At 49.8% G+C, this 22,777-nt stretch overlaps 1 protein-coding gene across 1 annotated transcript in view; it reads right to left on the bottom strand.

Moving 5' to 3' along the window:
• LOC144738233 (uncharacterized) overlaps positions 1-22,777 on the bottom strand; it is a 60,347-nt gene that overhangs the window by 16,194 nt on the left and 21,376 nt on the right. The window contains exons 4-8 of the mRNA XM_078621228.1: positions 20,819-21,143; positions 20,087-20,299; positions 17,238-17,378; positions 4,262-4,395; positions 902-2,563 (exon numbers count right to left, since the gene is read on the bottom strand). Of these exons, the coding sequence (XP_078477354.1) occupies positions 902-2,563; positions 4,262-4,395; positions 17,238-17,378; positions 20,087-20,299; positions 20,819-21,143 (2,475 nt within the window). The remainder of the gene's footprint in view (positions 1-901; positions 2,564-4,261; positions 4,396-17,237; positions 17,379-20,086; positions 20,300-20,818; positions 21,144-22,777) is intronic.

Genomic DNA, 22,777 nt, shown 5'->3' with positions numbered 1-22,777 from the left:
AAATGATAATTAGTGGTCTTGTGGAGAATGTATCTCCTATACGTAACTTATAAATGGCATACCTTAACTGATGAATGATCCGACTATGCTCCCGATTTCAAAGACAATGAGTTGCCCCAGTCAGATGCGTCCTGATTCACAAAAATACCCTTTGACCCGTATCACAAAAATAACAGCTCTCACGTGAGTTTTTGTACAGGTTACCACCAAAACAGATACTTTGTCCTGACATCACATATTCCATGTTTGACATTAATACACAAAATGTTGCATGTACGTACAGAATCAGACAGGTATTCTTTCAGTTACGATTCAAAATAATCAAAGGGCACATTGGCAACATTTTATTACTATACTGAAATGTACTGCGTCACGTTGCAACGTATTTACAAGTTGATCTGACGAGATGAGGCCTATATGTGCAGCACTCTCATAGAGGGAAGCCAAGTAGTAGTACATTCTCTATTTGTTGCAGAGGTTCAAGGTTCAAATCCGACTGGTATATCAATCATCGCCCCCGACTTACAAACTCATATCCACATGCAAGCCAGTGAACGGTCACCTTGTGGCACACAGGGACAGATGCCCATTATGGGCACCCTTCGAGTGTCTAAGATGAGATATGTTAGAAAACACATGAGTTGCTCCCGGATTCGAGAACGACCCAACCCACAGATCCACAAATACTGGCCACTCTTACACTGCAGTTTGAACCTAGAAATTGAGTGTTCAACTTCACATTATATTCATTAGAAAGGCCTGTGACAAAGGTGCATCCATTGGAGCTTAATTGTCTCAAGCTTGCACATCTACCTGGTCTCCATTTGACTTTGTATTGTCTAAGAAGTCCACCCACACCTCCACATCCACAAACTCCTGGGATTTGCCTCGCTCTGCCTCAGTCAGAATTTAGTTCCTGCTTCACACTGCCTCCATCTATGTGAAGGTCCGATTTTGCAGTTGAATCTTCAAATTTAACCTTCACTTCTACGCTCTTCAATGTTACTTCTTCACATTTCACTTTCGCCTCTTCATATTTCACCTTGATACCTTTCAAAGTGTCCAGGCTGGGATTGTCTTCTGGTTCTTGTTTCATGAACAATGGGGTCATTGCAGCACTTTGACTTTCACAAGCTGATTTCAGATTACACTTCTTGTGGATTTTCTGATGCGTGTGTGTTCTCTGGTGTTTTTTAAGATTTGATGAATGTGCAAACGCTTTCCCACAAACACTGCACTTGAAGAGTTTCTCTCCTGTGTGTGTTGTCTGATGTCTTCTAAGAGTAGATGAATCTGAAAATGCCTTCTCACACACACTGCACTTGAAGGGTTTATCTCCTGTGTGTATTCTCTGGTGGGACTGAAGATTTGATGACTTTGCATACGCCTTCCCACACAGAATGCACTTAAAAGGTTTCTCTCCTGTGTGTGTTCTCTGGTGTTGTTTAAGAGCAGATGAATCTAAAAATGTCTTCCCACACACACTGCACTTGAAGGGTTTATCTCCTGTGTGTGTTCTCTGGTGGGTCTGAAGATATGATGACAATAAAAATGCCTTCTCACACACAGTGCATTTGAAGGGTTTCTCTCCTGTGTGTGTTCTCTGGTGTGATTTAAGAATGAACGACCATGCAAACGCCTTCTCACACACAGTGCACTTGAAAGGTTTCTCTCCTGTGTGTGTTCTCTGGTGTGATTTAAGAATTGATGACTTTGCAAACGCCTTCCCACACACACTGCACTTAAAAGGTTTCTCTCCTGTGTGTGTTCTTTGGTGGGTCTGAAGATATGACGACCATGAAAATGCCTTCTCACACACAGTGCACTTGAAGGGTTTCTCTCCTGTGTGTGTTCTCTGGTGTCTTTGAAGATGTGATGACTGTGCAAACGCCTTCTCACACACAGTGCACTTGAAAGGTTTCTCTCCTGTGTGTGTTCTCTGGTGTCTTTGAAGATCTGGTGACCGTGCAAACGCCTTCTCACACACAGTGCACTTGAAAGGTTTCTTTCCTGTGTGTGTTCTCTGGTGTTGTTTAAAAGTAGATGAATCAAAAAATGCCTTTCCACACACATTGCACTTGAAGGGCTTATCTCCTGTGTGTGTTCTCTGGTGGGTTTGAAGATTTGATGACTTTGCAAACGCCTTCCCACACAGAGTGCACTTAAAAGGTTTCTCTCCTGTGTGTGTTTTCTGGTGGATCTTAAGATGTGATGACATTGCAAACGCCTTCCCACACAGAGTGCACTTAAAAGGTTTCTCTCCTGTGTGTGTTCTCTGGTGTGATTTAAGAATGGATGACTGTGCAAACACCTTTTTACACACACTGCACTTAAAAGGTTTATCTCCTGTGTGTGTTCTGTGGTGTTGTTTAAGAGTAGATGCATCTGAAAATGCCTTCCCACACACACAGCACTCTAAGGGTTTCTCTCCTGTGTGTGTTCTCTGGTGCTGTGTCAAGTTTCCAGTACGATCCGTGCTGTTTGCATGCTGGTCGCATTGTTTCCTTCTTGTACTGAACTGCGCTGAGTGCCTTTGCTCCATCAGGCCAATTCTGCAGAGAGAGCGTCAGCTGCAAACAGAAAAGCATGTCCACACCATGTATGTGAGTATTGAGGCACAGAGGAATGCATATAAACACAGTCACACATGACTTACACATCTATAAATATTCATATTTTCATGATATAGTGAAAGAGATTCCCCAATTCATCACAAAGGGCTGTTAAGGCACACAATGCGAGGGCAAATGGTCATAAATATGCCTGGACACCCTAGTGTCTTCAAAATTAATGTTTACCAAAAACTCCAAGCACACAATTTTGGTTGTCTAGCTACGACAGGAATATTTATTTAAGAAAAATTAGCTAACATAGCAAAGGCTGTTGAAAAGAATACTATTTGTATTATGCAGAAATGTATAAATTAATGTTCATTTGCAACTTAGAGGTGTGAAGCCAGGCTCAGATGAGCTTGAATGCGAGGATGAACAAATCTAACTTAAGCTGCATATGTGCAGTGGTAATTTCCTGACTGTTTCCATTCTTATAAAATTTTGTTCTGTACCTGTTGAATTTCATGATGAAATGGGGCCTTGCATATGTTCTAGAAAAAGATCACCTCCCTGGGAAAATCTTGACTTAAAACTTTCGTGACAGCAGGAATTCATATTCTTTGGTTATTTCGGTAAAGTCACGTAGATAGAAAATAATAATACAAATAAAGTGAATAGAAGAAAAAAACCCACTAATGTAGACTGTAGCCTGGTTCTTAACCTCGGTGAGCGTACTGGCAGTCTATAATGTCGACTGTAGCCTGGTTCTTAACCTCAGCGAGTGTATTGGCAGTCTATAATGTAGACTATTGCCTGTTTTTTTGACGAGACCTTTGCAATGGACTAGACCTTGGCGATGGACACTCACAGCTTTGTGTAATAACAGCCATAGAGGGTTCACGTGGGGATTGGCTTGCCGGTCCCGCTTTGTAGCCAATAAGGGGTGAGCCAGGGAGCATGGCCTCGGCGTGATCACGGCATGTTAGCAGGGGTGATTGGCCTGGACAATCGGGGCCTCAGCTAATGGGAAGCCGGATCAGAGGCGTGGTCCCGGGATTGACAGGGAACCATCGGGAACGGTCAACGCTGTCTACGGAGGATTGGCTGGGGGGTACCACGTGACGAAGGGATTAAGAGAGAGAGGGAGAGAGAAGTCGGGAGCAGACTTGGGAACGAGAAGAGCAGGAGTCACGAGCGTACGGAGCTCTGGGTGCCACGTACGCGGTGGGGACTTGGCGGGAAGTCTGCCCGCTTTCCGTTGTCTGTCAGCAACGGGAAGTGTGTGAAGTGTAACTGTGGAAGTTGAAAATAAAAAGGACCGATTCCGGAAGCCGTCTCAAGAAGGTTTATTACATTGGTGTCAGAAGTTCTTCTGCGACCGTTTGGACGATCGTCAAGATGACCAAGCACCTCAGAAAAAAGAACCTGCCCGAGCCTCCATCGGAGGAAGAGGCCGAGACGGACGAAGATGAGCTGTTGGGGGCTACAGCCCCTATGCCGCCTGCTGATACTGCTCTCCTCGACGCCTCTCAGCGTCGACTGGGAGAAGATGCGACCACCGCAGGAACGAAAGACGGATGGCGGCTGATGGCGGAGCAGATTGAGTCGTTACGCGCCATTCTGCTGAGTCTGGTGACCGCGGTAGCGTCCTCACCAGCCGTGGGTCGCCAGATTGCGGATCAGCTGGACGCCGCGGGAAGGGGTCCTACAAAAAAATCGGAGTCCGCCATTGCTCCTGCCACGCGGGAAGAAGCCGACGTTTTGGGCGGGGCGGCTGCGCTGGAGCCGTCGGCCGCCATTTTGGGGGCGCCTGCCGCCACGCGGCCGCCGGACGCCATTTTGCCTGCGACGGGTGGAGCGCGGGAACCGCAGTCGGAGACGCCCGCGGCGCGCGCTTGCCACCGCAGACATCGCCTTCCACAGATTAAAGAATTTCTCGCCGGGGGCGATTGGAGTGCTTTTACGTGGCGCTTCGAGTCAGCCTTTAGATCCGTGCATTGGACGGAGGAGGAGGCGCTGGGAGTGCTACCTACACTGCTTGATGATGTTTCTCTGGGGGTCTTCCGCTCCATCCCGGCGTCCAAGAAGAAGACACTGCGAGATGCATTCGCAGAGATGGCGGAATTTTACGACCCACCGACGTCAGCCACCAGAAAATTTATGTCGCATCGCCGAGGATCGGAGGAGTCGCCTTTGGCTTATAGGGGGGCGTTGATGGCGCTGGCCATGGCTGCCTATCCCGACGCGACGGCCGATCATTTGGATCCTCTCATCCTTTCCCGTATGCTGGATGCTGGAGTTGTCTCAGGAGCTCAACATTTCTCTATCAGTGTGCGGCCACGAACCGCTTACATCGCGATGGGTGGCGCGCTGCCTGGACGCCAAGTTTAACATCAAGCGCTGGGACCAGATGGCGGCGTGGACGGGGAAACCCGAAATCGACGGGCCGCCCTTGGGGTGGTCTCCACGACGGGTCGTGCACTGCTCCGACGACTCTGGCGACGACGACGTGCTGGCTGCTGCTGTTCCGCATGGGATTCAGGGTCGGCGGCTGCGCGACCAGCGTGGTGACTACGCAGGCCGTCCACGTGCGGGGGCCGGGTCATCCGACCGCCGGCCGACGACGGCCGCGTGTTTCAAGTGCGGCAGACGAGGCCATTTCGCCCGCGACTGCCGCTGCCGACCTCTGCTGTCGCCTCTTCCGCCAAGGGGACCTCCACCTGCTGCGGAACTGCAACAACCTCGGGCGAGTCGGCACAAATCGGACACCCGGCAGGTCGTGTCACATCATTCATCCACTCGCACTCATTCTTACACTCCTAAGGATAATTTTACTTCTCCTGCACCATTTACACGCTCTGCTACACAGTGGAAGAAATTGGCTCGCAGGGTTGTGGCTGCGGCGTCAGGCTCGTCGACGGTACGGGGTACCATCGACGGCGTTGACGTCCGTATTTTGGTGGACACTGGCGCATCTGCCACCATCATTTCAGATGTTATTTTTCATTTGTTGTCCATTCTTACGTCGCGGATACGCAGGGTTAATGATGCGTGTGTAGCCGCAAATGGGGGTAGCATGGGTATCTGTGGTCAGGTAGATGTGAGCATCGCTATCGGAAATATTACCGCCGCAGGACCTGTGTTGATCTCTCGCTCGCTAGCTGTCCCATGCTTGCTTGGTACTGATTTGCTGCGCCAGATGCCGCTGAAAATATGGGTCGACCAGGATTGTTTGGAAATGCCGGGGGGTCGTAGGATGTCATTCCTGCCTTCCCTGCTGGCCAGTGCGCCTACAGGTAACGCAGTTACTGCCGTAGTCGCTGCTACGGTGGAAGTTCCGTCGGGAGCGCAAATGCTCTTTCCGCTGCGTTACCGAAAACCCCTTCAAATTGAAAGGGATGCGAAGGGCGTGCTATTATCCCCATCAAATTCGGTAGCTAAATCTTTTTCCTTGGCGGCGGCACAAACGATCGTGCGACCAGGTCAGGCACCTTTCATACAGGTGTTGAATGGGGGACCTGACCGCGTTGTTGTTCCGGAGGGATCGGTGCTGGCTCACGCCACTACCGATTTCGCCTCTTGTGACGAAACGCCGCGCGCCCGGATGCCTGCTGATGGGGCTCCACACGATTGTTCGCAAGAACGCTGAATCGCAGATTTATGCGGGGAAAATTCTTCTTTGTCGAATGAGCAAAGGAATGCTCTGCGTTCATTATTGCTACGGTACGCGGATGTTTTCAGCAGAAATGATTTGGATCTCGGCCGCACGTCGCTTTTGTCGCACCATATTGACACCGGTGCGACACCTCCCATCTGTATGCACCCTCATCGCATGAGCCCAGCGGAAAGGGAACACGTGCGCGGAGCAGTAGATGAATTGCTGGCGGCGGATATTATTTCGCCGTCCAACAGCCCTTGGGGCGCGCCCGTCGTTCTGGTTAAGAAAAAAGATGGTGGTACAAGATTTTGCGTTGATTTCCGCCGGTTGAACAAAATTTCGGTGGCGGACGCGTACCCTTTACCGAGGATGGATGACTCATTGGATGCTTTATCGGGTGCTAAATTCTTTTCCACCCTTGATCTGTCCTCGGGTTTTTGGCAGCTTCCCCTCGATGATGAGTCAAAAGCCAAAACGGCATTCCGCACGCCGCAAGGTCTCTTTGAATTCAATCGGTTGCCTATGGGCTTGAATGCGGCTCCGGCGACGTTTCAACGGCTCATGGAATTGGTGTTGGCTGGACTACAGTGGGAAACGTGCCTCATATATTTAGACGATATCATTGTTTTCAGACGCACGTTCGATGAACACCTCCAACGCCTGGAGACGGTTTTCCAAAGAATGCGGGCGGCTGACCTCAAGTTTAAGCCTAGAAAATGTCACCTTTTGCAACACTCCGTCCGTTACTTGGGTCATATTGTCAGCTCGGACGGCGTGTCCACTGACCCTCTGAAAATCAAATGTGTTCGAGAGTGGCCCACACCCACTTCCGTGGGTGATGTTCGGCGGTTAATTGGATTCGCTTCCTATTATCGCCGCTTCGTTAAGAATTTTGCGACGTTGGCGAAACCATTACATGTTCTAACGGGCAAAAATCAAAGGTTTAAATGGGGAGCGGAGGAAGAAAGTTCTTTTAGATCACTTCGGGAACACCTCGCCACGGCGCCTACGCTAGATTACCCAGACTTCTCACAGCCGTTCATCCTTGATACGGATGCTAGTGATATCGGCATTGGGGCCGTTTTGTCGCAACGTAAGGACGGGGTTGAGCGAGTGGCAGCAGGGTTCTGTCCCCTGCGGAAACGCGATATTGCGTGACAAGGCGGGAACTTTTGGCGATTGTGCATTTTGTTCGATTGTACCGGCCGTACCTGTATGGAAGGAAATTCCTCGTTCGCACTGATCATGCGGCTTTGCAATACTCCTTGAAATTGGACCAGCCGTCAGGCCAATTGGCTCGGTGGTTGGAATCGTTACAGGAATTTTCCTTCCATATTACATATCGTAAGAGGGCCCCCGTCACGCGAACGCTGACGCGCTCTCAAGGCTGCCACCCGTTCCTCCGTGCACTTGCCTGACGGGCACGCACCGCTGCGCGGCACCGCTGCGCGGCACCGCCCACCTTGCCCTGCCCGGTTATGGGGGCGATAGCGAATGAGGACGACCAGAAGGTGTCGGTGGACACCGATGATACCTTACGGCTGCCGCACTCGGTCTGGTTACGTGAGCAGGAGGCTGATACCTCGCTGTCTCCGCTACGGAAATTGATAGGGAAACAAAAAGCTCAATTGGCGGGATGGAAGTGGCAGATGTTCCGAGGCAAGTCGGGACTGTTAATGTGCATCGACGGGTTTTCTGACCGACCACGCTTGGTCGTGCCTACTTCGCTTCGCTACGACCTGCTTCGCGCTCTGCACGCTGATAAGTTGATGCACCTCGGCGTCCAGAAGACTTTGGCCGCGATGCAAAAGGATTTTTTCTGGGCCGGCATGACGGCAGACGTCAATGACTTTGTCCGCTCATGCCATGATTGTGCGAAGAGGAAACCGCCTCGGAACCACTATGTACCGCCATTACGTTCCATTGAGGTGTCCCGCATCAACGAATTAGTTGCTCTGGACATTCTGGGCCCGTTTCCCCCGTCGGCTAGGGGCAATAAATACCTTCTGGTCGGGGTGGAATATTTTTCTCGATGGCCGATGGCCTGGCCTCTACCCGACCAAACGGCTGCGTCCATCACCGACGCTTTCTTGAACGCGTATGTCATGGATAAGGGGGCACCTGAGAGGCTGCTCACAGATCAAGGGCGGAACTTCTCCTCTAAATTGCTCAAGGAGGTTTGTGACGCGCTGGGCACAAAGAAAATTCGCACTTCCCCATACCATCCGCAAACGGATGGTATGGTGGAACGATTCAACCGTACCCTCTCGGCTATGCTTTGTCACACGGTCAGTGAAAACCAAACCGATTGGGACTTGCACATACCAGGCGTCTTAGCGGCATACCGCCTGGTTCCACACGCGTCCACGGGATACTCACCATTTTTTTTTATGTATGGCCGTGAGAATGTTCCACCCATCGATGTGCAACTGGTTAAGCCGAGTAAACAACCATCCCACTCCTTGCCTGATCACGTGCGGGACTCGCTTGAACGAGTTACGGAGGCGCGAGAGGCTGCCAGGTGTGCGACGGCCCGTGCCCAGGCAAGGAACGAACGGTATGCGCGTCGATCGCGTACTCGCATGCCTTGGTCAGTGGGAGACCTGGCATGGCTCCACTGCCCCCAGGTGCCGGTGGGCACATCCCCTAAACTGCACAGGCCGTGGCGGGGGCCCGTAACGCTGGTGGATGTTCGGAACTCACAGAGTATCCACGTTCCGTACGGAAAACGTCGGTGGTATGTTCATTCCTCGCGACTTAAACCCTATGTTGATACGCGTGTCGGTCCCTCATTCCCACTAGCTGACCTGCCGGGTTCTGCCGGACCGATTACGCCGATTGCCAGGCCCGTTGATCCCAAGGGGGACTGTGTTGTGCCTCCTACAAATGAACAGGTTCTGAGGGCTGAGGAAGCCCCCGCTGCCCCCCCTCCAACGGGGACTGCCCTGGATATGACCGAGAACCAACAACCTTCTTCTTCTTCAAGCCTACCACCTCCTGTCGTTCTGAAGGCAAAGCGACCATGCGCTGGAAGCGGAGAGGGTCCCGCGTCGCGTACGCGATCGAAATCTCTCCCGTTTCGTTAACGTTTGATCGTCTAGCTGTTTCTTCACTGTCGTTACCGCGCTGCAGGGGCGCCCTAATGTATGTCGGGTTTTTTCATGGGTGACTGTTTTTAAGTGTTGTTCGGCGCGGGGACGCCGTTTCACCCTTTATTGTTAAATGCACCTTGGTGCCCTAATAAGATGTTTTACAGAATTGGTTGATCACCCTTTTTTCCCAGCCGAGACGGCTGATTTTTTTCACGGGGGGGGGGGGGGGGGGGTGATGTAATAACAGCCATAGAGGGTTCACGTGGGGATTGGCTTGCCGGTCCCGCTTTGTAGCCAATAAGGGGTGAGCCAGGGAGCATGGCCTCGGCGTGATCACGGCATGTTAGCAGGGGTGATTGGCCTGGACAATCGGGGCCTCAGCTAATGGGAAGCCGGATCAGAGGCGTGGTCCCGGGATTGACAGGGAACCATCGGGAACGGTCAACGCTGTCTACGGAGGATTGGCTGGGGGGTACCACGTGACGAAGGGATTAAGAGAGAGAGGGAGAGAGAAGTCGGGAGCAGACTTGGGAACGAGAAGAGCAGGAGTCACGCGCGTACGGGGCTCTGGGTGCCACGTGCGCGGTGGGGACTTGGCGGGAAGTCTGCCCGCTTTCCATTGTCTGTCAGCAACGGGGAGTGTGTGAAGTGTAACTGTGGAAGTCGAAAATAAAAAGGACTGATTCCGGAAGCTGTCTCAAGAAGGTCTTTCGGTAAAGTCACGTCACTTTACCGAAAGACCCAAAGAATATGAATTCCTGCAGTCACGAAAGCGTTAAGTCAAGCTTTTCCCAGGGAGGTGATCTTTTTGTAGAACATATGCAAGGCCCCATTTCGTCATGGAATTCTCCAGGTACAGAACAAGATTCTCCAACTCAATGTCATTGAGTAGCCATGACCAGATCATCAACATGCGTAACAAAGTTGACCAGCAGGGGACAATCCCTTGACTTCAGCCAGGCATCGATTAGCGTATCATTGTTACTGTATGAAATGCAATTTTTTATAGGGCCATTGTGAGCTTCTCAAAACACATCATTATTTGAAAATGCTACGTAATGTAATGCATGGGGCCAGAGGGAATTTCGGCCACAAGCCATGTTGAACAGGAAAGGGATCCGACTCCTGGTCACACAGCTTTAGACGGGCCTGCCTAAAATCATAAAAATCCTCAACGAATGTGAGCAGAGGTAGAGATATCTAAAACTAAAAATAATCCAAAACCCCAAGCCTCTTTATGGTACTATAGGCCGTAATTACACCAAGAAAGCAGAGATTTAGTTCCTGCTGAAAATCCGTACTCCTGTGCTATAGCTGATGGACAAAAAATACAGCAGCCCCTTGAATAGCGAGGAGGTTGCATTCTTGGAAAGTGCCGTGTGAAAGGTAAAATGGCGATATTTAAAACTTAAGCCTTACCTAAATAATGGGGTTAGGTAAACGGCAACTAAAATATACATCACAATTGAAATAAGTACTGTACTGTATTCCCAATAAACTAAATTACTGAAATAAACGTGGAGAAACCGTATACAAAACATTCCAAGATGAGTATAAATGTATATAAATAAAGCAGACTTCCTGTGTTTTTTTGAGAACCAAATTGCGCCAACACTATGAAACCTACACACCCCAAATTGTCCATGTGTACTCAAGGGTAAGTTATTATGTTTTCACGCAATTTTTAGCTTACCTGTTCACCTTCAACACCTGTAACACCTGCACACTCCAACACCCCGCTGCTGCTATATTTTTTCTCATTTACCACATTATCCTTACATATAATCAGGCCTGCATTTTTGCCACAAAATTCATTCACTTCCGGCTCCTTACTGTCCTCTCTGCAAACACACGGCTCACCTCTAATATACTGTAATATTTCATCATGGAACCTTTGCCAGTACCAAAATATGAGAATAGGTTTTCCCCATTTTTCTGGCAACAAAACAGGTGTTAAGATGTTAAAACACCAACCTGAAACCTTTTACATGGAATCATGTGTGCATTAACCACAATACTTGTGGTCAGAATGCAAAAAAAAAACACTTTGATAGAAAATGAATGGTCTGCTGCTGAGGCAGACTGTTTTTAAAAGGTTTGAAATGGGTGTAGCCCAAGGGTCATAAAAAAATTGGCCGGGGCTAGTGATGTTAATGTAATAAATTAGCATGTTAATGTGAAATCGAAGAGTGGTGCAATCCAAAGCGGCCTCCCAACAAGAGAGAAGGAGCGAGGCTCTACCTGGGTAAACAACAACGACCACCATGACAACAATAACCACGATGTAAACTTCTCACTTCAGATCTCAGTGAGCGCGCACAAAAATAAATCACGCTTGCGAGCACAGAGTGCACGCCTGGGATACACTGCCGAGATCATCGATGACCTCGCCGCCGAGAAAGTTCAGCAGTATCTGACAAGCACAACGGGGTGGCAGCCAGATGCGATCTGCCCATATCCCCCATCTAACACCCTTGCCGAGCACTCGCACGTGTGTGTGTGAGAGATTTTCTCGCGATTATGCGGAATTCCGACGGCTGGGACGGGATAGCACCATTGCAAGTCTTCTTCCAGAGGAGGAGGTGAGGGGGGGGGGACGAGGGAGCCTCCGGGACCCTGTGAGACAACCCCAAGATGGGTGGCAGGAATATAGACCGGCATAGGAGATATCGCAGGCCATGTGACCCAAGTACGCGAGGAGGTAACCCAAGTACACCTGAATGTTACCAAGCTGCAGTCTACAGCGGAGATAGTCCAGTCCGAGGTGGGAGGGCTACGCTCCATGGTCGGGGGGCTAACCAGGCGAGTGTCTCAATAAGAGGCAGAACTCGAACAAATGCGCACTGGGAGGGTAAGGGGAAGTAGGCAAGGGGCCTCTTATGGAGCCACCGCCCTTCCCCGTGCGTGCTATCTATGCGACCAATGGGGGCATCTCGTGAGAGACTGTCACCAGATCGCCCGTGCAAGAGAAGCACCAGGGTTAAACACCAAGGCCTCCTCTTCTTGGTTCTTTCGGTAAAGTCACGTAGAAGGGAAGTAATAAAATAATAAAAATAAAACATAATAAAATAATTCTCACGACGTTTCGGCCACAACGCAAGCAGCCGTCCTCAGGTGAAGAACATGTCTGTCGATAAGACAGAGTCTAAATGACACGTCTTAGGCTTGGAGTGTCTATTTAAGCTGTGAGGGAGGAGGAAGAGAGCCTTGACAAAAGAATTTACATTTGAAGAGGAATTTAGCATATTTATGGGAAATGCAGGAATGCGAATAGTGCTAATTGTGAAATGCGTGGGAGGTGGGCGGGGGGTTTTCAAAGTCATATTATGCCCATGCATTATGCAGGATTAGCAGCATCAAAGGGAGGGGGCAGGGGCAGCACCAACAAAGGGAAGGAATGTGAATAGTATGCAGCTGCAGCAACCAAACAACCACGTAAAAAACTAAAGTATAAACTTCATAGTATCATCAGTATACTAAATATACTCTCTAATAAGCTGAGCTACTAACAGTAAGTAATATATTACAATTCTATGTCGCAAAAAATATAATATGCTTCCAGCTAAACTTTTTTCCTTACATCAAACAGGTCTTCCCCGTACTATATGCTGCCATAGACAAACCCAACATTAAATTATATACTGTATTACTATACACCACCCTATACCTTATACATTGTTATATTACACTATGTATTATTCTACCCACCCTAATGTATATCACACTGCTATATATTCACTATACAATTACGATACTATATATTACTTTGATGCTGTTAATCCTGCATAATGCATGGGCATAATATGACTTTGAAAACCCCCCGCCCACCTCCCACGCATTTCACAATTAGCACTTCGCATTCCTGCATTTCCCATAAATATGCTAAATTCCTCTTCAAATGCAAATTCTTTTGTCAAGGCTCTCTTCCTCCTCCCTCACAGCTTAAATAGACACTCCAAGCCTAAGACGTGTCATTTAGACTCTGTCTTATCGACAGACATGTTCTTCACCTGAGGACGGCTGCTTGCGTTGTGGCCGAAACGTCGTGAGAATTATTTTATTATGTTTTATTTTTATTATTTTATTACTTCCCTTCTACGTGACTTTACCGAAAGAACCAAGAAGATGAATCCCTGCAGTCACGAAAGCTTTAAATCGAAACCAAGGCCTCCCTAAAGAGGTTGACCACGGAGGGGTGCAATTGACGTGGCCCCAACAAAAATAAACTGTCGTGATAATGGTGAGCGAGTGACCCCCACGCAGATGCCGACAACAACACCCCAGAATGCGGCGACGGCGGGGGCAGTAACGTCACTCGTGAGTGCAACACATGGCAGCGTGGTCGGGGTTGACGTGGGCCGCCTACAGGCCCCGGATCGTGCGCTGCACACTGCAAGTGGAAGTGGGATGGGACTGCTGGGGAGGGTCACCCTTAAGGGTCGCCTCGGACACCAGGTGTGTAACCAGGAGTTATACGTGTCGAGCGTGTTATGCCACGAGTGTATTGCAGGTACCGACCTCCTGGGAAAGTTGGGGCTCAGCGTGCAGCCACCGTGGAGGGCAGCGGGGAGCGGATTCCTTTCTTGGGACAAGAGCCGGGTTGCCCTCGCTTCAAGCCCGTGGCCGCTATCCTGGCGTCGGCCGTCACCGTCGGCATTGGTGTTCCACTGGGTTTTCCGTTTTTCTTCCAAACCTAAACTCAAAATATATTTGGTGGTGGTCAAACAGTCGAATGCAGGACCCTCCTGAAACATAATCTTTAACTGCTAAATGAGAAATTAAATTGAAAAACCCTCAAACACAGTACAATATTTTTTATTTTACCAGGTGAGGCCATCTGAGCTGCATAGCTCTTTTTCAGAATCGACCTGGACACAAATGATAGCTCAACTTAGTGGGTTATAATATGGAAATGTATTGCAGCAAAATTCTCAAAACGCATGTTTCTAAATGTGGAGAAAAATCAATGCCACTACAGGGAGAGAAATAAAAAATAAAAAAATGTAAACTGCAATTATAAATGCGTCAGGGTTGGAATCGAACCCACGCACGCAGAGCACGCTCAAGGAGTACACTAACACAAATGAGTACACTCGCTCACTCGGATTATTTTTTCTTAGGGTCCTTCGATTTTCCCCTCCACATTTAGTAACATGCATTTAGATTATTTGGCTGCTACAATCTTCCACGTGAAAAGCCATTTCGTTGAGCTATCATCTATGGCCAGGTGGCTTCTGACAAAAGATCTAACAGCTCTGTGAGCCTTGATTGGTAATATAAAAATAGTTTACACCATTGGAATCTCATTTGCCATAAAAAATATATAATTGTATTTTTTTACCCTTTTATCTGGCAACAAAACTGACTCGTTTTTTACGAGGAATCATGTTTGCATAGACCACAATACCTGCAGTCATAATGCAAACAAAAAACATAACTCTGATAATGTATGCACTGTCCTTAAAGTAGATTGGTCCACACCCGAGACAGCTTTCCTTAGAGCCTAGTCTCACATGGTGTTGGACCAGATGACGCCAAAAGGCGCACAACTCAAAGACAATGCACCATCAGAGAGAGGGACTAGGCTCTAAGGAAAGCTGTCTCGGGTGTAGACCAATCAACTTCAAGGACAGTGCATACATTATCAGAGTTATGTTTTTTGTTTGCATTATGACTGCAGGTATTGTGGTCTATGCAAACATGACTCCTCGTAAAAAACGAGTCAGTTTTCTTGCCAGATAAAAGGGTAAAAAAACTATTATAATAAAAATAGTTGTTCATCGGTCTAAAGGGTGCATCAGCAAAACCAACTCGGCAGAACGCTCCTGAATTAGAGTGCTGAGACTCATTGTGGAATATACTCGAGTGTGCACCATGGTGGCTGGGAGATGTTAACTGCCTCTCCTGAATTACAGGAGGTGGTGGGTTCAATCGCGACCCCTCCTGTATATTTGGAGTTTGCGTGTCTCTCTCTCTCCCCGTGGTCGCGTAGATTTTCCTCCGGATCCTCATGCTTTTCCCCTCCACATTTAGAGTCAACATCACCACGCGTTTAGAGTATTTGACCGACAGACATTTCCACACGTTGATAAGCCACTTTGTTGTGGGCTGGTCGCTTCTGAAAACAAGAGCGGTATAGCAGCTCAAGTGGGCTTGGCCTGGTAGGATAATAAAAAAAAACTGTAGAAATACTTAAAAGAAACAAAGTTTCAAAGTAGTGAGCCAGGTGAAGACAAATTAAACTTAAGCAGAGAATTAAAGCAAATACAATCAAGCGAGGGCAGGAGGCAAGGCCCCGCATGGCTAGGCCCCGCGTTGTAATGTTCCAACCTGGACATCGATTCCATACTCGCTGCTACTCAATTGATATCCCTACGAGAGAGAGAGAGACGGAGCGAGGCTCTACCTGGGTAAACAACAACAACCACCACGATGTCAACTTCTCACCTCGGATTTCAGTGAGAGCGCTCGCGCGGTGCAGCAGCTTCCGGATATATCGTGACGTCACGCGGCAGCAGGAGATGACATGACGTCACTAGCGGAGTTCATTACACAATCCCCTCCCCCAACAAGCAGCCGTGTAATTGAATAAATTATGTTAATAGATTGGGCCCATGTGGGGTGATTGGGCTTGGCTGCGAAACACGTTGCAATGAACTCGCGACGGTTTTCATGAATAAATTATGTTAATGAACCGCCAGTGACTGGGCGTGGCTTTTCCCAAAAAATGATTTTTACTGGAACCGAAATCGACAGTGACCAACTAGACGTGACGTCACGCTCAAAAGATCGGTAGAGGGGGGGTTAAAAACCTTGGTGACATGACGTCACTAGCAGGGAACAGCTCTCCCTGGCGTCTCACGCCAAGTTAATTAGTGGTGACGTCAGAGAACGAGATCAGGGTTAGAGTTTAAGTTTATTTAGATTACATTTATATTGTTGCCTCTCTTGAACAGAGACCCCTTGGGTGCGTGAGCTCAATAACAACGTGAACATTATTGTGTGTGTACACTGTGTATGCAATGTGTATGTGTGTACACTGTGTGTGTGTGTACACTGTGTGTGTACAAACTGTGTTTGTGTACACTGTGTATACAATGTGTATGTGTACACACTGTGTGTGTGTACACTGTGTGTTGGCACAGTCGGGGGTACAGGTGGTGCATCGGCCAGTCAACTGAGTCAGTCGACCCATGGCACCTGGGTCTACCCCGTGCACATAGCTTGGCACAAGCGCCATGGTGAAGTGACCGCCACTTAGTGGCGAATGGCGGTTGTTGTTATTGTTACTGTGTGTGTCCGGCAAAACAAGAGATGGCACCTCAGCCAGCCATCTCATTGAGTAGCCATTACCAGATCATCAGCAGATGCAACAGGGCTGACCAGCAGGGAAACAGGTCCCTGCGGGGTGGGATGGTAGGAACGAACAAATGAATGGCTATAATAAAATGAAATGGCGGGGGGTACGATACGAAGGGAGAGTTTGAGGCCTAGTTCTAGGCTTTAGGCCTAGCTGTAGGCTTTAGCCCGCTGTGAGTTAATTTTAAATTTAAATGTTTAATTAAAAGCTATCTCAGGGAATTATAAGGGAATGTTACACTTGTTTAGCCAGGAAAGCCTCACTGAGTCTAAAGGTTTTTGTAGGGTCCTGCCAAGTGTTTGCAGTAGGGGGAGATGTTGCTACACCTAATTGGACATCGGACGGACGGACGATATAATCTATTGTAGGCTGGTTCACTTCGTTCCTACCAATATAATCCCTTAACTATAACCAGTCATCGATAAGCATATTATTTTTAACCGCGACGAATGCAAATCATTTATATGGCCATTGTGAGCTTCTCAAACTACATAATTATTGAAGATGCTATGTAATGTGTAATAAACCCCGTTGAGACGTCGTGAATTGAGAATTCTTTATTCAGTTTCGTTCACAGCTTCCACCACATTCGTTCCTCCAGTTCCCTTGCTCCTTCACGCTGTTGGCTGACAGCGTGAGAGAGAGACTGCGGCGGCCCGCCACGTGGCAGGCTCCGGACCACGGCACCAGCGTGGCTTCTCCGCTCCTTTTAATCCCTGGCCCACGTGACGCCCCGCAGCCAATCCTCAGCCACACCCCTGGAACTTTCTCGAAGCTACTGTATGGCTCCAGGGCCACGCCCCTAACTCGACTCCCCATTGGTTGCGGGCTGAAGCCAGCAGAGCCAATCATCATCATCCAGGTGTAACCTCACATTACAAATGTAATGCATTGGGCCAGAGTGAATTTCTGTCACAAGCTGAGTTGAACAGGAAATGGTTCCAACTCCTGGTCACGCAGCTTTAGATGGGCCTGCCCAAAATCATAAAAATCCTCAACGAATGTGAGCAGAGGCAGAGACATCGAAATCAAGGAACCCAAAGCACCAAGCCTCTTTATGGTACCATAGGCCTTAATTACATCAAGAAAGCAGAGATCTAGTTTCTAGTAAAAACCCGTACTCCCCTGCTGTACTCGATCGACAGAAAATACAGCCGCCCCTTGAATATCGGAGGTTACGTTTATTGAAAGTGCCACGCGACAGATACAAACGCGATATTCAATACTTAAGCCTTACCCAAGTAATGGCGTTAGGTAAACGTCAACTAAAATTTAGATTACAATTGAAATATGTACTGTATTCTAAATAAACTAAAAACAATTTAAATAAACATTGGGAAACCGTGTCTCATGCTTTTGGTTACAGGTCTCCCCAACACGTAAGGTCACACATGCTGTCTGCTTCTACTCGACATTATCCGAAAAGTCCTCCCAAACCTCTACATCCACAAATGGCTGTGATTTATCTCGGGCTCCATTAGTGACTTGGAAGTCAAACCCTGGAGCCTCCACAGGTCACCTTCACGAATGGTGACGTTTCCCAGCTGCCATCTTTATTGGGTCCTTGTGTAATAAAAGACTCGGACGCTTCTCTCTGACTCCGTGTCCTTTATTTGGGTTCTTGTCTTTTCCCTCACGGCACTCCCTTGGAGACCCTCTGCTAGCAGCCCCGGCTGCTGTCACTACTGTAGCCTCCTTCCTCTCCTTGCAGACTCGCTGCTAACTCCGTGTGCAGACCCCCCGGCTGCCAACTCCCTGGGCAGACCCCCCGCTGCCAACTCCGTGTGCAGACCCGCTGCTAACTGCAGCCTCCCCGCTGCTCCTGCTGCTCCGGGGTCGGTCACCGTTGGCCGACGGTGCCGAACCTTGGTCCCCGTTGTATGTGGCGAGTTCGCGCCACTCAACCTCGCTCCCCGTTGTATGTGGCGATCGCGCCACTCTCCCACACCCGCCCTACGTGGCCTCACTCGTTCCTAGTCCCCAATCACTCTCCTTCCTCTTCCGGTTTCTCTCCCTATAGACCTGACCCCTCTCCCCCACGTGACGTAACCCCTCCCCTCATGACGTCACATCCGGAAGGTCGTTTACGCCCGCATTACACCACCCTCCCCCGTAGAGAAAATCCAGCCGACCTCGGCTGAACAACAACTTTACAAGTAATGCGAGTGTAAAAGACCAATACGTCAAAGGACACGAAGCATACAACAACAATATAACAAGAACACAACACAAAAGTTAACGAAATGTGAGGGATTTCGAGCGAGTGCGGGTCGCCGGGCCGTCCCGGACGGTCGGCGGCCCACCCGCGACCCAAGTCCAAATCGTCGGAGCTAAACACATCCGAATAACTCTATAATAATTTACGAATCGCACAACGTTGTTCGCCGGAAAGGGCCGAATTCTCCCCACACAATTCAGCGATCCAGCGATCATCCACCGCTCCATCGTGTGAAACACCCCCAACCAGCCCCCCGCTGGACAGATCACCGAGCCGTAAACGCCGTAGTGGCATGTGCCACAACGGTACCAGCCGGCACACACACGCTTTCGGTACTCGCGTTAAGCACCTGCAAAAACGGCCGCTGATCTGGGCGGACAATAGTTTGCGCCCCAACCAGCGCCGATCCGCCCGTAATAGCGGCGGACGGCGACAACAAAACCCCAAAAGCTCCCTGCCGACCAGGCAACGGCTTCCGATATCGTAAGGGAATGAGCATCTGTGAGCCAGGTGGAATATCAACAGAAATTTCCGACAACGCCTGCACCTGGGCGACAGGAGCAGGTCGCCCCCAGGCGGACGGTAAAAATGCAATCTTACGGCCCCCCGGTAATTCAATGCAGTTTTCATTAATTCGAATTAGAATGGGCATTTTTGCCAGAAAATCGGTACCCAACAAACAAGGAACCGCAAGGGACCTCGAAATTAACACAATGCCCGAGGCCGACACTCCCCCGATAGATATGTTAGCGTCCACCTGGCCCACAATACCCATGCTACCCCCGTTCGCAGCGACGCAGGAAGCGTAAGCCGGCCTCACGGCCCCTGGTGGGATGTTCAAAAGATGGAATATTACATCCGAAATGATGGTCGCGGACGCACCGGAATCCACCAAAATACGTACGTCCACCCCTTGGATCGACCCGGGTACAGTGGACGAACCGGTAGCGGCCGCGACAACCCGCCGAGCCAACTTGCGCCACTGCGTTACCGAGCGACAAGGCGCAGATAATGGCCTCCCGTTGTTAACAACATCCGCCTCGCATGACAACGGCGATGAATGAGGTGTCAAGCCTTGCCGGGTGTCTGGTGCGCACCGACTTGCCTGTACTGTAGAATCTTTCTTGGGAGCGTCCGCTGTCGAGGCCTCCTGCTGGGGTGGACCCGGAACGCGGGCCCAGCAGTCCCTGGCATAATGGCCCCGACGCCCGCAGCGGAAGCACTCGATGTCGTTGCGGCGCGCAGCGGGCACCCCGTCCCGACGCGGCCGTATCGGCGGCGCAACCCGCGGCCCCGGCCCACCACGGGCCGGCCACGGAGCGGCGGCAGCTGACAGCTCCTGTTGGCTGCTCCCATCCGGCACGTACACGGCCTTTGTAGGGTCCCACCCTACGGCACCCCCCTCGACGATAGGCCCACCTGTCCACGCGGTAACTTGTTTCCATCGGCGAAGGTTGAACTGGGCGTCCAGACATTTCGCCGCGGCCCGGGATGTGAGCTTCTCATGACCACACACCGGCATAGGAATGCCGAGATCCCGGGACAACTCCAACATTTTCCCCAGGATGAGAGGTTCCAGCAGGTCAGGCTCCGTCTCCGGGTAAGCGGCCATAGATAGCTCCAACACGGCGCCCCTATACGCCACCGGTGACTCCTCGGGTGCGCGTTGTCGTTGCACAAACCGGCGATGGGCATCATCCGGCGGCTCGTACGAGTCCGCCATTTCGTCGAACACACCTCGCAGAGTCTTCTTCTTCGCGGCTTTTATAGAGCGAAAAAAACGAACGGACTCATCATCGAGCAGAGTCGGAAGAACTTCTAGCGCCTCGGCGTCCGACCACCTCGCTGAGCGTACTGCTGCCAGAAATCTACAGGCGAACGCGCTCCAGTCGCCCCCGATGGAGAATTCCTTGACAGTTGTTAGGTGACGACTGCGACTCCTTGGCCTGCTCCCTCCAGCCGCCGACTCCTCCGGTGGCAAATTTAACATGGCGTCGCAACGTGGTGTCGACAAGATGGCGGTCGACCGTCGCGGAGGTCCCAAAATGGTGGCTTCCCGCTTTTCGTTGTGCGCCACGCCCAAGATGGCGTCTTCGTGCCGCGTGGCCGATGGCGGCGACAGCGAAGACAACCCGGGCTCCTGCGGACCACCTCCATCTCCATCCGACGCCGCCCTGGGCGTGACGAGCTCGCACAACTGTGTAATGACGTTCTTAAGAGTTTCAAGTTGCTCCGCCATCTGGCTCCATCTTGAATCCACGTCCTTTGGAGCAGACGGGTCCATCGAAACGGCGACCTCTTGGACCCCCGAACCCGCACTCGTCCCAGCACGGATCTCTTCCTCACCCAGAGTCTGGCCGACTTCAAGAGGAAGGTCATCGTCGTCGGCAGATGAAGCCAATGCCGGAGACGGAATATTCTTTTTTCTCAGTTGTTTTGCTATGCCGTTGCACTTCTGACTCCAGTGTAATAAAAGACTCGGACGCTTCTCTCTGACTCCGTGTCCTTTATTTGGGTTCTTGTCTTTTCCCTCACGGCACTCCCTTGGAGACCCTCTGCTAGCAGCCCCGGCTGCTGTCACTACTGTAGCCTCCTTCCTCTCCTTGCAGACTCGCTGCTAACTCCGTGTGCAGACCCCCCGGCTGCCAACTCCCTGGGCAGACCCCCCGCTGCCAACTCCGTGTGCAGACCCGCTGCTAACTGCAGCCTCCCCGCTGCTCCTGCTGCTCCGGGGTCGGTCACCGTTGGCCGACGGTGCCGAACCTCGGTCCCCGTTGTATGTGGCGATCGCGCCACTCAACCTCGCTCCCCGTTGTATGTGGCGATCGCGCCACTCTCCCACACCCGCCCTACGTGGCCTCACTCGTTCCTAGTCCCCAATCACTCTCCTTCCTCTTCCGGTTTCTCTCCCTATAGACCTGACCCCTCTCCCCCACGTGACGTAACCCCTCCCCTCATGACGTCACATCCGGAAGGTCGTTTACGCCCGCATTACACTTGCATCACAAACGATGGGCTAATGGAACTTCAAATTTCACATGTCAATCTCAGACCCTGCTCCTTGTAGACCTCCTTACGCGTGTTTCAGTTTCAAAAACATTCAAAAGGTCTTCCAAGTATACTTTAAGTGGTTTTAAATGTGTTCCCTGGCAGTTGTGAAGATTTGATTACTGTGTAAATGCATTCCAAGACAGTGCAGTCGTTAGATTCCGTGGAGGCGAGTTCTGCTCTTTGCAACATCACAAGCCAGAGAGGGGGAGGCCCTGATGTAACCCACTCGTTAATTTGAGGTGACGTCTTCAGAGGGAGCTTCTACATATTTAAGTAAACATGTGGAAAACAAGGTGGGATATCAATGGACACATATATAAAGTTTTATTTAAATGAAAGTAAAAATTTAATAAAACCTAGGCTAGAATACAAATCAGTAACAAAAATCCACGATGCCATCAAATGTGCTCTTTAAAGTACCTCCTTGCGAAAAAAACAGATCGGCAGACATCTTTCATTCAACGTTCTCTACACGAAACAAAGGAATGTCTTACACAAACTATAAATACCATGGCCATCAAATGTGCTCTTTAAAGTACCTCCTTGCGAAAAAAACAGATCGGCAGACATCTTTCATTCAACGTTCTCTACACGAAACAAAGGAATGTCTTACACAAACTATAAATACCATGGCCTTCTAGGAATGCATGTGTTCAGTACAAGCCACCTGTGGACTGGTTTTGGTGTACAATGTCTCAACAACAGTCGGGCTTTGCTTCAACTGATGTTCATCAGCAAGGTCCATTTCAAGTCTCAGTTCGACAAAATTTATATACGTAGTACAAAATGATAATTAGTGTTGTTGAGAATGTATCTCCTATACATAACTTTTAAGTGGTATACCTT

This window comes from Lampetra planeri, chromosome 78 (genome assembly GCF_965212315.1).
Source record: "Lampetra planeri chromosome 78, kcLamPlan1.2.h2, whole genome shotgun sequence".
Lineage (NCBI taxonomy): Eukaryota > Metazoa > Chordata > Hyperoartia > Petromyzontiformes > Petromyzontidae > Lampetra > Lampetra planeri.
Note: the sequence above shows the minus strand (reverse complement) of the source record. Positions and strands in the feature narration are given on the sequence as shown.